General features: G+C 39.1%; 1 protein-coding gene across 3 annotated transcripts in view; it reads left to right on the forward strand.

The window, feature by feature from the left end:
- The window catches only part of SLC39A12 (solute carrier family 39 member 12), a 79270-nt gene that overhangs the window by 40314 nt on the left and 23895 nt on the right, over positions 1 to 15061 (forward strand). The window contains exons 8-12 of one of the 3 annotated variants that reach the window (XM_046012776.1): positions 37 to 189; positions 3152 to 3262; positions 5796 to 5862; positions 10141 to 10299; positions 11801 to 11988. In XM_046012776.1, coding sequence (XP_045868732.1) covers positions 37 to 189; positions 3152 to 3262; positions 5796 to 5862; positions 10141 to 10299; positions 11801 to 11988 — 678 coding nt within the window. The remainder of the gene's footprint in view (positions 1 to 36; positions 190 to 3151; positions 3263 to 5795; positions 5863 to 10140; positions 10300 to 11800; positions 11989 to 15061) is intronic. The other 2 variants (XM_046012778.1, XM_046012777.1) reach the window with 2 other exon arrangements.

Genomic DNA, 15061 nt, shown 5'->3' on the forward strand with positions numbered 1-15061 from the left:
CTTTGTGTCTCCCCCCACCCCCTTTTTTCAATAAAGGTTCTTGGTTTACATAAGCAGGAAGGCTCAGAGTTTGGACATTTCCATGAAAGCAAAGGCCATCTTTGGAAACTATTAGGATTAATTGGAGGCATCTATGGATTTTTCTTGATAGAAAAATGTTTCATTCTTCTGGTGTCACCAAATACTGAGGTATATTTTACATTTTATTTATCTTTTGCTTTAGAGCTTCATAATACTCATCTTTCATTTCAAAAGTCCTTGTTGAAAAGCAATTGACATCTTCAGAAGGTTCTCTAGGTAAGGGTCGGGGCTCTAATTTCCAGAATATGCAGATTATTCTGACTGGCAGCTTTCCTGTAAGCATGGTTATTAATATTTTTAAACATCCACTGCTGGCCTGTCAAGGTACTTGTTAAAACCCGCTATTTGACCTCTGTAGCTAGTTCAGAAACAGGAGACTATTTCATGTCTGGGAATGAAGGGACCCGAAGGCCTAGCTACTAATCAGCATTTGGATGTCTTTCCTAACCCAAAACAAATAAACATGCAGACAAAAACTTAGAAAATTCACAAAATTACCCATCATTTTCTATCCTAAAAGCATTTAGAATTATAAAAACAAGAAGCTCAGAAATGGGATTTGTGGCAGATCTCCTTTTTTTTTTTCCAGCTGAATAATTGCATCCATTGTGTATATATTTGATCAATTTCTGTGTCTGTGATGAAACACAAAATGCAGTATGGTTTTTTAATGGATTTGTTTTGCTCTTACACGTTATCCCATCAGCCAATAGATTAACTGGTGGGATGGTTAAAAAGGTAAATGTGTGCAAACAGCTCTAGGAGACTAAAATAAAGCAAATTCTCTTTACAAGGTCCTGGGCTTCTATTGTCCCACGTGGTTTTCCACTTATTTTCTGGCCTTCTCCTTATTCACATAATTTATAACGTCTCTTTAGTCTTTTAAAATATCAAACACTTGTTTATTATTATCCCTAAATTTGTCTGAGATTCAGATTCTGTGCCTCAAAAAATAAGATGGTTTTATGAGTAAACAGAGGGATGATAGATGGTAACACGCTTGTAGTCTGATGTTAAGGATCTCCTGAGTGAGTTTCTGAGTGATCACATTACGGTTCTTTCAGCTTTTCTATTTGAAACTTATCACAGTAAATAAAATACTGTTGAAATGGTCTTTTTTTTTTTTTTTTTTTTTTTAATGAAGCAGGGTTTTTCTTTGTCCTGGAGCCCAAGCGAAGATGCTATAATAATTCAGAAATTAGGAATGCTAGTTTTGATCACAGTCCCGACCCTTGTATGTTCAACAACTTAACCTCCACAGAAGAGGTTCTCATCTCAATAAGCACAAAAGACAATAATAGATCCTCTTTGTCCACAACAGATTAGCATTGTCAGCCTGGGAAAATTAAATGACAAAGTCAACATATTAACCTGTGTGTAATAATTAGAAATTTAACCAGGATAGAAATGAGTGCAATAAACTCTGGCCATCCAAAAATGTTTAGAACTTATTCAGATTGTCCTGAGAACAGTCAATGAGTTTTAAGAACAGAATTTCGGGGCACCTAGGTGGCTCAGTGGGTTAAAGCCTCTGCCTTCAGCTCAGGTCATGATCCCAGGGTCCTGGGATCAAGCCCCACATTGGGCTCTCTGCTCAGCGGCGAGCCTGCTACCCCCAACCCCACTGCGTCTCTGCCTACTTGTGATCTTTGTCTGTCAAATAAATAAATAAAATCTTAAAAAAAAAAGAACAGAATTTTAAGACTCATTATATTGAGTAAAATAAAAAAGAATGCAAATGTTTCAGAAGGTACAGTGCTTTAGTGGATGAATACATTTCTGAAGATATTAATTTCATAGTTACAGTGTAATATAGTTTCAGTTATCATTCTGTGGTATCCCCATCAGAAAGAATGCAAAATTTAATTTTGTAGTAAATATGATTTGGGGGTAAATTCAAAAGGCAATATAAAAATTACCACTCAAGTCTTTTAAAATCATAACTAGACCTTTAAAGTTTCATTCTTAAGGTATTTGGAATATGAATGATGTTTCAGAGCAGTCCTGTGCTTCTCCAAGGTGAGACATTTTAGCAACTATTTATCAGGATGAAATTCTCTTAGTGCTTTTTTTTTAATTAATTAATTAATTTTTTTCAACATAACAGTATTTATTGTTTTTGCACAACACCCAGTGCTCCATGCATTACGTGCCCTCCCTATTACCCACCACCTGGTTCCCCCAACCTCCCACCCCCGCCCCTTCAAAACCCTCAGGTTGTTTTTCAGAGTCCATAGTCTCTCATGGTTCACCTCCCCTTCCAATTTCCCTCAACTTCCTTCTCCTCTCCATCTCCCAATGTCCTCCATGTCATTTGTTATGCTCCACAAATAAGTGAAACCATATGATACTTGACTCTCTCTGCTTGACTTATTTCATTCAGCATAATCTCTTCCAGTCCCATCCACGTTGCTACAAAAGTTGGGTATTCATCCTTTCTGATGGAGGCATAATACTCCATTGTGTATATGGACCACATCTTCCTTATCCACTCATCCGTTGAAGGGCATCTTGGTTCTTTCCACAGTTTGGCGACTTTTAGTGCTTTTAAAAAAAAAAGGGGAGGGGCGCCTGCGTGGCTCAGTGGGTTAAAGCCTCTGCCTTCGACTCAGGTCATGATCTCAGGGTCCTGGGATCGAGCCCCGAGTTGGGTTCTCTGCTCAGCAGGGAGCCTGCTTCCTCCTCTCTCTCTCTGACTGCCTCTCTGCCTACTTGTGATCTCTGTCTGTCAAAAAAAAAAAAAAAAAAAAAAAAAACTTAAAAAAAAAAGATTTTATTTATTTATTAAAGAGAGCAAGCACGCAAGCAAGGACAGTCAGAGGGAGAAGCAGACTCCCCGAGGACCAGAGAGTCTGATGTGGGGCTCGATCCTAGGACACTGAGATCATGACCTGAGCTGAAGGCAGACGCTTGACCAACTGAGCCATGCAGGCTCCCCTCCCAGTGTTTTTTTGTGTGCCACCCTCCATTTTGGCCAATAAGCACAGTATTAAATAGAACCATGAAATTGACAGAGGCTGCACCTGTGTTCTTCTGGCGTCAGCACTAATTTTAAACCATCCTCATCCAGCAGGGCGTGTCGTTGGTTAATGGGCATATGGGACATTCCCACCATCTTTCGCTAAACTCTGAATTAAGTGACCAGTCAGGCAGAGGCAAATCTGCTTCAACTATCCAATTGGTAGGTTACTGATCTGAGGTATTCTACTGATTTGATTACCTTCTTTCCTTTATTCTTTGATGAACAGCTGAAAATCAGTAGGATAGATAAAAAAATTCACTCCTGATTTGTCTTTCTTAACCATAAGTAGCTTGGAAAACTCTGCTAAGGACTTAAAAGCTGTTTTAAAGAGGAAAAAGCCTTTCCACAAATTCAAATCCTTGCTATCTACACCACTCTGAAACACATATGATCAGATAGACATAATATGGATCCCAATCATTTTGTTTACAAGTTTTCATAAACAAGTTGACCTTAAGGTTTTCCATCCTGCATCATCCTAATCCATGACTAGATGGGGCCAAATAAATGTTGAACAAGGACTTAGAGCATCTAAGAGTGGGGTGATCATTTTATATTGCAGCGAAGAATGGATTCTGTCCCCTAAGATGTTTTATAGTAAGTGGTCTCTGTTACATTGAGTTTTCCAGGACAACACAACCTCCAATTAGGTTTAAAACAATGTTCCCACTCTTGTTCTCAAAGTAACAAGTAAAGGGACAGGAAAAAAATATGAAAGTAACAAATAGTAGAAAACTTGCCTCCTCTGACCATGGCCTTGGGGGAAGTGTTTACAGTTCAAGGATAGATTCCTAACCTAGAGATAAGGATGCTGAACCTGAGACGTTGCTACAGCAAAGGGAAGTCTGCCGGGAGATAACAGATCTAGAGCTAACTCAAATATGAACGAAACCATCCCCTTAAACAAGCAATTTTTAAAAGTCTTATTATGTTTGTTGTGTAAATACGTCACAGGTGGCTTGGAAGAAGATAATTTCAGGCTGAGATTAGTTTTAAAATCACTTTCAGGCTGACTTTATTCCTTCTGTCTCAGTGAAGGGTTTCAGAATCCCAAGATGCATTTGAGCAAATCTCCGATGCTAACTTAGTGAGTTTTAAACTCTTTAAATAAGCTAGCTCACTAAGAAGATATTCGTTTTGTTATTTTAGCTGCAGGATCGCCCTTAACTGAATAAAAATAGTATGAGCTTTTAGGATTGTTTGGTTCAATTTCCCGGTTTTTCAGGAAGGAGGGGAGCTCATAATTCTCACCAATCAAGGAGTCCTGGATGCTTGCCTCTAAATTCCTTTACATAGTATATGGCCTTTTGGGGAAAAAATTTCTAGAATAAATATTTGAACTCTTGTCTTTTAGTAGAACTATAGAACTTTTTTTAATCTGGATTTTGATACAATGTAAAAAAAAGAACGTGGTCGATAGACAGATGCAGGTTTCCCTCCCTATCCAAAAAAAAAAAAAAAAGAACATTCCTATGAAAACTTTTGTAAGTCAAAATGGTATAAAGAAGCAATTATCATTAATTTATATGGAAGAATGTGTGAGCATTTCCAGACACAAAATAAATAATAACCTTTTTGGGACCTTTTGACACCTTAGGACACATTTTGCTATCAGGTGTTCACAATAAATCGAGATAAAGCACAGATGTTCACAGATCAAAGATCACAGATCACAGATCAAGCCTCTGGTGGCTTGATGCTGAGATACTGAGTGCAGTTCCCGGGGAAAGCGCTTAGTGGCGCCACTCTAGGCTGGGGGGCGCACTGCCGCTTTTGCCTTGCCATGAAACGGATGCCGAATGCTATTGGTTCTTTTGACTTTTTTCCGTAAAAGCAAAAATCCCCTTCTGATTTCTTTCAGTTTGTGAAAACAGGTCCTAGTGTAGGTTTTTTGTAAACGCAAATGGGGTGTAACATGAGCTTAAGAAAAATACTATGAAAAATATTACGAAAAATATTCTTTCACATCATAGAATGAGAAATCCAAGGCCCTGGGAAGGGAAATGACTTTGCCGAAATTGATCGATGAGTCAATCTCTGAAATAAAGTTACGTCATCTTAACTCACAGAAGTCAATTTCAAAATCTTAGTTCTCTGTCCTACGAAAGAATTTTTAAGAAGCGAAAAATCTCTATCTTTTGTAAGTCTGTTGTACTGTCTTCTTCAGTGAGATTTTTCTACTCTTGGACAAAGCCCCCGGAACAGAGTATTATGCTCTCAGGAATAATGGGAGGCATTGCATAATTTTGTTCCCTATCCACAATACACAATGTGCTTTAGGATCAGAAAAGGAATCCTAGACCCACAGTCCATCATACAAAAGAAGTGTCAGACTAGGTCAAGAATCCAGAATCATTTTCTTTTTTCTACAGCTTTTGGGTTTCATAAAGGTTTACATAATTTAAGAGCCTGAGTTACAGACTGTCTCGGTAGCCTCTAGCTCTGTGTGGAAGGGTCTGATGTACGTAAGAAAGTTATTTTCGTCTAAAGGTACACAGGAAAAAAGCTTGCTTCCAGCCCTTTGGCTTTACCATCTACGCTTGCCTATGAAATTTCCAAGTTCTGATACATCCCAGAATATTCAAATGTTTAAAAATCATCATAACACTCCAGGTGTTTCAGTTTTACACCAAAATGATGAGCACTGCTAATCTTTCATGAGTTATTATTATTTTTTTTTAATTTAAAATAGAAAGGCCCAGAAGATTCACAGGCAGCTGAAATTCCTGTAGGCAGTCTGACGGCCTCCGACAGAAAATGTGAGTACCAATTTTCAACAGTTAAACGTTAAATATAGAAAGTACCACAGAACAGGGTTATGTCTGTTTGAAAATAATGTGAGGAAATCATGTAGATTTCTTCCTGGGTTTGCATTTCACTATTATAGTCGTTATGAGAAAATATTTAATACTCAATCCTATCAGTCTTTCACACGCACTGAGCATTGACATCAGTTGTACTCCATTCTTTAAAAATGATGTTTTCCTAAACTGTTGAAAACTGATCCTCTGGGAATGACAATTGCTGTAAATCCATATGTAGTTATCAAGGCTCCTTTAAAAGCCTGAGCACAGCGTATAGTATGGACTTGCAGAATCACTATGTTCTGTGTCTGAAACTAATGTAATATGTGTCAACTAAATATCAATTTAAAAAAATTCATGTTTACATGATAATTGAGCCTTTTACTTCTTTCTCTGTGAAGCCTGGAGACTTCTGTCACAGTCTACTGAAATTTGGTACAAACGTCTGTCTCATGCGTGGTGTTGTCCCCGGAACGGTGGAGGTCAAATCAGAGATAATTCATCATTTGAATCTTATTCTACAACTCACTTGTTCATACAAATTTCAACCAACCTTTTTTCTTTCTGTGCTTACCCCTATTTCTGAATGTAACGTACCAATTTTATAGACCACTTTATTCCTTTTGGCTTATGTTTCTGTAATTTTCTGAATTCTTTTGGTCTCTTTCAGTTTTCATCTGTTGTTTCCAAATCTGCCTAGTGGTTCTTACTGATAGTACCCTTTTGTGACACAAGCTTCTCGGTGTTTTAGTGTTAAATTGTCATGAGTAGTTACTCCCATTCTATTGTAATAGATTAGTTACCTCGTAATAGAAATAGCTAACATTATAGGCCAGGCTATATAACATTATATAGTGCTCCACACATCATGGATTATCTTATTTAATATTCCTATGACTGAATAAAGTAAGAACAATTATTATCCCAGTAAAATAAGTGTAGAAACAAGCTGTTTGAGAGGGTAAGTTACTTCCCAGGATTTCATAGCTAGTAAGCTCCAGTACTGAAACTTACAAATGCTAATAGACCAACAATTTCATGATGGTCATTTATTCATTCATTCATGCATCTGTGTCTTCTTACATTCTTTCATTCATTCAAGAAATGTTTGACGTTGTGCTGTGTTTTGGGCACCAATGTGTGCACTGGGGAGAAAAATAATGGTCTTTATCCCTAGTTTGCAATGTGGTTGGGATATAGATGGTAAAGGATCAAACACGATTGTAACGATCACTTTTAAATGTGTTATATGTATTAACCTCTGTAATTTATTTATTTGATTAAAAGTATGTGATTATGTAGTCTGTCTAAGTCTGCTTTTAGGACATGGCTAGTAATATTTTTCCTTCTAAATCTTTAGTTCCAGAAGAAAGTCTAGAATGCCTGGCACCTAGTAGGTCTGCAGTGGGCATTTCTTCACTATCATTTTTGAAAGAAGGGAAGCAGGGAGAAGGATACGCCCCATCACAGTAGGAGTGAGTTGGCAGATACTAGATCAGGGACTAGTGATGGTCCTATTCAAGGATTTTGGAAGCCTCCTCTCTTTCCACCTCAGATATCAAGCTTGGCATACAGAATGCACAAGAAACAAATCCAAATTTGATTACTCAACTGCCCTTTTGCCAGGGACCTATTGAATTAGCTTCAAATATTTGATTACTTGTTTCACATTACCTCATTGGTGGAACTCGGCTTGTGTTTCAAAAGACAGGATGTGAACATCCTACCCACGGTCTGATTTAAATAAACAAAAAGTAACATGATACAAGGTCCAGCCCTGTTTCACCATGTGAAACCTCAGATAAGTTAGAAATGTGGAAATGAATATGACTGCCAGGTACATAAGCAAAGATAAAATATTATTGATAATTCTGTAATAAGTACATTAGATTACCAATGGATGCTGGTCTTATCTTCCACTGAATCGTGTGTAAATTACCTTAAACATGATATACAGTGTGCTTATGGGGTTTCCATTACAAATATGTATTTGCCTGGGGCTTGTTACATGTCTGTGATCTGACATTTAGAAACCCGTAATTAGAGGTAATCAAATAATAGAAAACAAAAATAGCCATACTGTTTCTTAGCAGAGTATAAATTGAGTAAAAATTTTCCATTTGAAGATATGCTACTTGTATCAAAACTACACTAAAGTACATGGAAATCACAGTGTATTTGCATGCTGCAATGTTGCCAAATGTATTATTTTAAATTGTTTTATTTCTACAAAGAAAATCTTTATATCTGAAAACTGGCAGGGACGGCAAAGCGACCTGGTAGGATTATTAGATTCCGAGAGTTTTCGGGCCATGCCAGTAAGAACTCCCCGAATTCGATCATTTGATATTTATTCTGTGTTTATGTGACCATTACCTGAAATTTTCTCATTTTTGATAAAGAATAAAATGTATTAGTAAACCACAAGAAGGATGTAAGTTCATCTTACAGGGATAGGTCTAAATAAATATGAATTTCAGAATGAAATACCTGGGACATGTTTTCAGGGTGGTCACTACATCTGTCTCCTGGCTGATAGCCTGGGTTCTATCTGCCGTTTACTCAACTGAGGCTACTTAGTTTATGGTGTGGGGTGTGAAATGAGTGGAACTGTATTGTCCAGACAAAGTGGAAAACCATATTATAGCCCAGTGCCCCCATAGTCTTGGACCACATAACAGAAACCAGGAGGTATCCTCTTTCTAGTTTTACTGAGTGTATAATTATTAGAATACTGGGTTCAGTTCTTTTTTTTTTTTTTTTTTTGAAGATTTTATTTATCTATTAGGGAGAGATCACAAGTAGGCAGAGACAGGCAGAGAGAGAGAGGGGAGCAGGCCTCCCGCTGAGCAGAGAGCTTGATGCGGGGCTTGACCCCAGGACTCTGGGATCATGACCTGAGCCCAAGGCAGAGGCTTTAACCCACTGAGCCACCCAGGCGCTCCTGGGTTCACTTCTAACAGCAATAACAGCTACTACCTATACTGGTCAAACAGCGCATTAATTAAACAGTAATTAAACAGTAATTAGTAAAGTTTGGACAATAGAAATGGATTTGAATAGCTATTCTTACCAAATGTCATCCCTAGGTGGTTTACTGTGAAAATAAGTGTTATCCTAGGAATACTTTTTGAATGTATTAGTTGTCCAACTCCATGAGGAGGTTATACCAATATACAGTTTTAGGTTTTCAAAAGCAGAAATTTTGTCCATTAAAACCTTGGGCCCAATTTATGATTGAAAATATGATAGTAATTATTTCTGGGACTCTGTACTAATCAGATAATGTATATTACGTAATGGAATCCCATGAAAACAGCTTCTCTTTACTTTGTTCGATATCTGCCTGTTCTAGTCCTGAAGGTTATTTTTTGGAAAGACAAGAACACTAATTGTTCCAAAGCTGATTTGGGGGCCAGCAGAGTTGTCCATGGTTTTGGGCTGGTCACACCTGGGGCATGAGCAAGATACTTGGGGAAGTCCATGAGTGCCAAACAGAAAGGGAAACTCAATGAGCAGAAAACAGGCAGAAGTGTAGCCCAGCCAGCTAACACCAAGGACAGCCTGACCCAGAGGAGAGAGTGTTGGAAAACAGCCTCGATTTTAACAACATCCTACGGGGAGGGTCTTAAATTATTTTAAAGTGCTTTACAAAAGATGCACGTGCAGAGGTCATTGGTGGTATTTTGGAAGGTTATAACAATATTATTTTTAATTTTTTTTCTTTTGGGAGAGCTGAACAAAGTGACAGGATAGTGAATGTCATGCATGATTTTTCTCGTTACAAGTCAGATCCGTTAGGAAAACAATGATCGTGCAGCCGAATGTGTCAATTACCACATTTGCATCTCCAGTCCTGACTTATTTGAAAAGCTGAACCAAAGCGGGGTTGCTTAATTTGACGCGATGTAAGAATGTCGAGAGAAGGGGCGCCTGGGTAGCTCAGTGGGTTATGCCGCTGCCTTCGGCTCAGGTCATGATCTCGGGGTCCTGGGATCGAGTCCCGCATCGGGCTCTCTGCTCAGCAGGGAGCCTGCCTCCCTCTCTCTCTCTCTCTCTGCCTGCCTCTCTATCTACTTGTGATCTCTCTCTGTCAAATAAATAAAAAATAAAATCTTTAAAAAAAAAAAAAAGAAGAATGTCGAGAGAAAATGGGGGAGTTGGTTGTGTGTGAAGGGTTCCGTGTCACGTCTAGGGCCCTGTTAACGCTTCTCACGTTATTGGGTTCTTTAGGCAAAACCATTAGCCTGTTAGCAATAATGATACTGGTTGGGGACAGCCTGCATAATTTTGCGGATGGCCTGGTGATAGGAGCGGCCTTCTCATCTTCATCCGAGTCAGGAGCGACCACCACGCTTGCCATCTTGTGTCACGAAATTCCACATGAAATGGGTAAGTCAGACGGTAGCGTGGCTATCTCCCACTTGTTGAGAAAGCTAGAGGGTATTTCTAGCTATGGTCTGTAGGCGTCTTTTTCCAACACACAATTGAAAGTTGAATCCTTTCCATTCATAATCTATTTAAACGGCAAGAAGAAGACAACAGGCGGGGTGGGGGGGAGCTTCTGTACCTTGGGATAAAATTCACTCTTTATGATGTTTCCCCAGGGCCAGAAGTCACTTGTTTTGGATTCTGGAGAGTTCCAAATGTGAGAAAATCATTTAGAGAAACCTCATTTTAAAGAACTTCGGCAAAGACTTTAAAATCTGCTTCTTATATGTGGGAAAAACATTAAGAGGGGAACTTTCCCCATTATGTCAGCAAACAGGCCAATGAGATAAAATAACATTTAAATTAAAGCCAAACCATGGTTTCATCAACTTGATTTATATAAAATGTCTAAGACCAAGCATAAAATTGAAATGACAGGCATCTGCTAACAGATGCGCGTAAGACTCTTTTTCTGGATAATCTTAATAGCCCTTGTAATTCAAATTCTGCCTCCCAGGAAACAAGAGAAGGCAAAATAGACATTTCCGAAAGAGGCCCAGAAAGAGCTGGGGGCTCCAGGCACACGCATGCCCTAGAGAGGGGGCTCTGGGCACTCTCACACCACCCACCCCCCACTGCCAGGTCTACACTGCCTCCTTTGAGCCACCCCAACCTCGGTGTTCAGTGTCTACTGCTTGAAATCCTGTTACCAACTCATCACCCATCCTTCTTAGGGCAGTTCATCCAAGGACCTTCCTGAGTCCATTAAAATGTACCTGGTCTGGGGCCACACACTCTGGCCTTGCCTTTAGCTATTATAATAAAACCACAGAGGAGTGTGACAGAGTGTGACAGGCCAGCGAAGATGTTTTAAGACCTGTCCTAGGACCTGTTATAAGTAACTGCATTGCCAGGCTGTCTCTGGACTGAATTTCAGCCCTTCCCCATCTCCCAAAAAGAGACTCTCAGATCAAAAGGTCATTCTTCCTAGGAGGAAAGGTGTGGAGAGAACAAGGTCAGTTTTGGCAATGATTTTAAAATCTATTAAGTAGTTCTCTGTGCACAGGAGTTCTCGCAGAAGTAAATAATAAAGGTCAACGTAACGTGTTTTCGTCTGGCAAGTTGCCAGGCAAAAAGGTTTAAAAACTCTGGAACAACAAGGGCTTTATTCTGCATTTATCTAGGTCACAGGGTGCCAGGAACTAAAGAATAGGTCAGTCCTCTCGGCATAGATTAGCGTCAGGACTAGGAAAAGGAAGACAGCTCATGAGATGTAACTTCCTAATAGTACAATGGGAATCCTAGAGAGATATAAGAAAATGTTTAGTGACTGGTCAGTCAACTTTCTTTGCAAAATTGGTCCCAGTTGCTGAAATTTGAAGCAACCTAATAGCACATTACTCCAGGAAAGCTATCGTCAATTACACAATGATTATTGTTTTCATTTTCCCTTCAATTTCAGGAGACTTCGCCGTGCTCTTAAGCTCTGGACTTCCTATTAAGATTGCCATCCTTATGAATTTTGTAAGTGCTCTCACTGCCTTCGTAGGACTCTACATTGGCCTCTCAGTATCAGCTGATCCGTGTGTTCAAAACTGGATCTTAACAGTTACTGCGGGAATGTTCTTGTATTTATCCCTGGTGGAAATGGTAAGCTCTGTGGCTTTTCTATGTTGTGTTTCTAAACTCTGAAAATGTAAAACAGAGACAAAGCCGTAAGATGGAAGGATAGATGAGGAGAATACATTTAATAACATAAAAGACTAAGGAAATATTCTGTGTAATCCGAGAAAGTAAGTTGTAGGCAGAAGAAACATAATTTGAGATACAGAAAATATTGACATCCTTTAAGCGAATTTAAGTGGAATGAGTGAAACCTGTCAAATTGCCAAAAAAGTGATCATCAGTTCATTCTGCTCAGGCTTTGCATCTCTATATGATACATATCGTTCTAGCTAAAAAATGGAAAGTTCTGTAAAATAGCCACCTGTTTTGTTTATGCACTGGGCAATAGTTCAACCGAACTTTTCATTAATCAGCTGTTTGAATTCATTAACCAACTGTATTTTTTAAAATAATGATTTCATCTTTATTTCAGTTTTACTCGCCAAAGGGCTATCATGCTGGTGAAAAGAGAAAGATGACATAGTATGGCGCCTCTCACATTACAACATTTATTTCCTAAAGATATCCTCACTGACATGACTGGGAACCCAGTTATCTACCGTCATCCTCTCTAATCTGATGAAGGAATACAAGCTGGGAATTTTACTTTTTTCTTTTCCTCTAAATTCCAGAATCTGAAAAATAAACCAGTCTTTTTAAGGTCACCTTCTATAAGACTTGGCATGACTTGGATGTGTTGAGGTAGAAAGTCTGCATAACTATCTTTTCTCATGCATTGGAATTATGCAAATAAAATAATATAAATGATTGAAAGGAATATTGAACAGTGAAAAGCAGTAGAAAGCCAGTCCAAATGGAAGTAAGATATGCGATTACATGTATCCTAGAGCAGAAAAGTAAAATAAGCAATTTTGAAGGTCATATGTGGAACAGGAAACAATGACTTGTGAAATGGCAGAACCTTGCTATTGCCCCAGAAGTAAGTGAAGAGAAATGTTTCATGAGGAAAAAAATCTGAAAGGCAGGAACCTTTACTGAAACAACCAGTTAACAGGAGGTAGAATCCATAAGGGGACTCTTGAAATTAACACAACCATTTTAAACCCTGGTCTACATACTTTTGACTTTTTGGTGGTTTCTCTTAATTCTTGTGGGATTTAGATAGCTGAGGTAAACACCAAAAGGTACTTCTGTGTTTAGAAATGTTCTCAGATATTATTTACGATACTCGGGGAATTTCCTAAACTTGATAGGAAGGACAATACTAGGGGGGCAAGTTCAACACAGCTCTTCTGAACCTCATTCCTCAAACCAAGGTCACTTTCACAAAATTCTGTGAGGCTTCCAGTTTGAACAATCTGGATTGCTAACCTCTCCTAGTGGCTTCAAAAGAACCGTGTCACTCATCACTGAATGTTGCGAGCTACCTTCTGTTTAAAATGTCTGTATGTCAGTCCTCCGATTTTCACTCCGAAGTCTCCTGATTTTCAGTTTTCTGCTTCCAACTTCCTTTCTCTTTATGACTCAGTTGGGGGGAGGGAGGCAGTTGCTATATTCTTTTAAAGTGTATTCTGTTTTTGTTTTTTTTAAGTCTGGATCTCTCTTTGATGATGATGGATGTCTATTTATCTAGTTAATGCTTTTTCTTTATTAGAGAGTCTGATCTCCAAAAATGGACCTGAGGATATTATCAAGAACCATTTGTCATGGAGAACCCTAAGCTAAATACGTCATTTCCCCCTCAGTGTTTCTCCCCCTGGCTTTGTAAGTGAAAGCAATTGCTTGTACGAAATGTGGCAGACATCCTATGAGATTCCAACTAGAATGAATCTTGACCTTGCTGTAAATTACTATTGGTCAAGGAAAAACTGGCATCCTGGCAAAAAGACAGGAAAGAAAATACTCTCGAGTTTCCTGGGGCTACTTCCTATAATCCAGGTCTCTTGCTCTCACGGCCTTTGGAGTAACTTCTAAATAAATGGGAGTCTTTCACATAGCAGCAACTTTAACTGTTGCTGTGCTCTGGGGCTGTGCCAGAGAAAATAGTTTTTTGTCATTGAAAGGGAAGAAAACAAGTCTTCAAGACTCTGTAAAACAGCAAAGAAAATAAATAACAGTAACAAAAGGGTAAGAGGGGGCGGGGGATACTTTCACGCACTGGTTATTTACTAAATGTTGGAAATTTACCAGGCACCTTCTGAGCAGGGCTAATGTGAAAAGATTAGCTACATTTTTGCCTTGCTTGTTTGTTTGAAAGTAATTGGGCATGTTATGTCAAACTCCCAGAAGAAGAAGAAAAAAAAAAAAAATACTAGGAGCAAAAACGGGGCCATTAGTAATGAAGTCAGCAAAGCAGAAAGGCTTCACTAGGAAAATCTGCCAGCCTAAATTCTCCAAAGTGGTATTGCCTTCTTCAAGCATACTAACTCTCAGAGGCATTGATTGGTTTCTAAAGAAAGTTAAGAATGAAGCAGGCCTAGGAGGAAATTCATTCTGTTATAAAGATCAGTGTGCTAGGATGGGTTTATCCCAAGCAGAGGTTAATAAGACAAAGGCATTTGTGAAGGCAGGAATGGAGGGCAGGTGGAATGGAGCAGAAAATGATGGAAAATCAAGAAAATGGTGTGTTTTTGTTAAGTCGATCTCCACTATGGGTGATCCACCACACAGGACCTTCTGGGAGAAGGTTCCCATCTCTATTGTTCAGAGTTAGCTCCACAAACATACCCCCCCAACACACACACACACCCCTTTCAGGTTATGCATGCTTGAGCACCAAGGGAGTTCCCACCGCAGTCCCACAGAGAAGCCCAAGGCAAGAGAAGGACGAATACAGTGTGGGCTGAAGCAAACTTCTGTGCAAAACTAATCAACACGCCCTTGGAAATGGTCTCTGCAGCAATGGCTGATCATCAGAGGTGGAGAATACGAGGAGCCCCTTCAAGGGCAAGAGCCAACCAAACACTCAGGAAAAGACTCAATGCATGACAGTTAGTGGAACACGCTCTCCTCTAGCACCCAACTTTGATTCTCCTCACCTTCAGGCAACACTTTGGCTGACCCAGATTTCTTTCCTAGAAGAGCAGCCAGGTCTTCC

The sequence above is a fragment of the Meles meles genome, chromosome 7 (genome assembly GCF_922984935.1).
Source record: "Meles meles chromosome 7, mMelMel3.1 paternal haplotype, whole genome shotgun sequence".
Lineage (NCBI taxonomy): Eukaryota > Metazoa > Chordata > Mammalia > Carnivora > Mustelidae > Meles > Meles meles.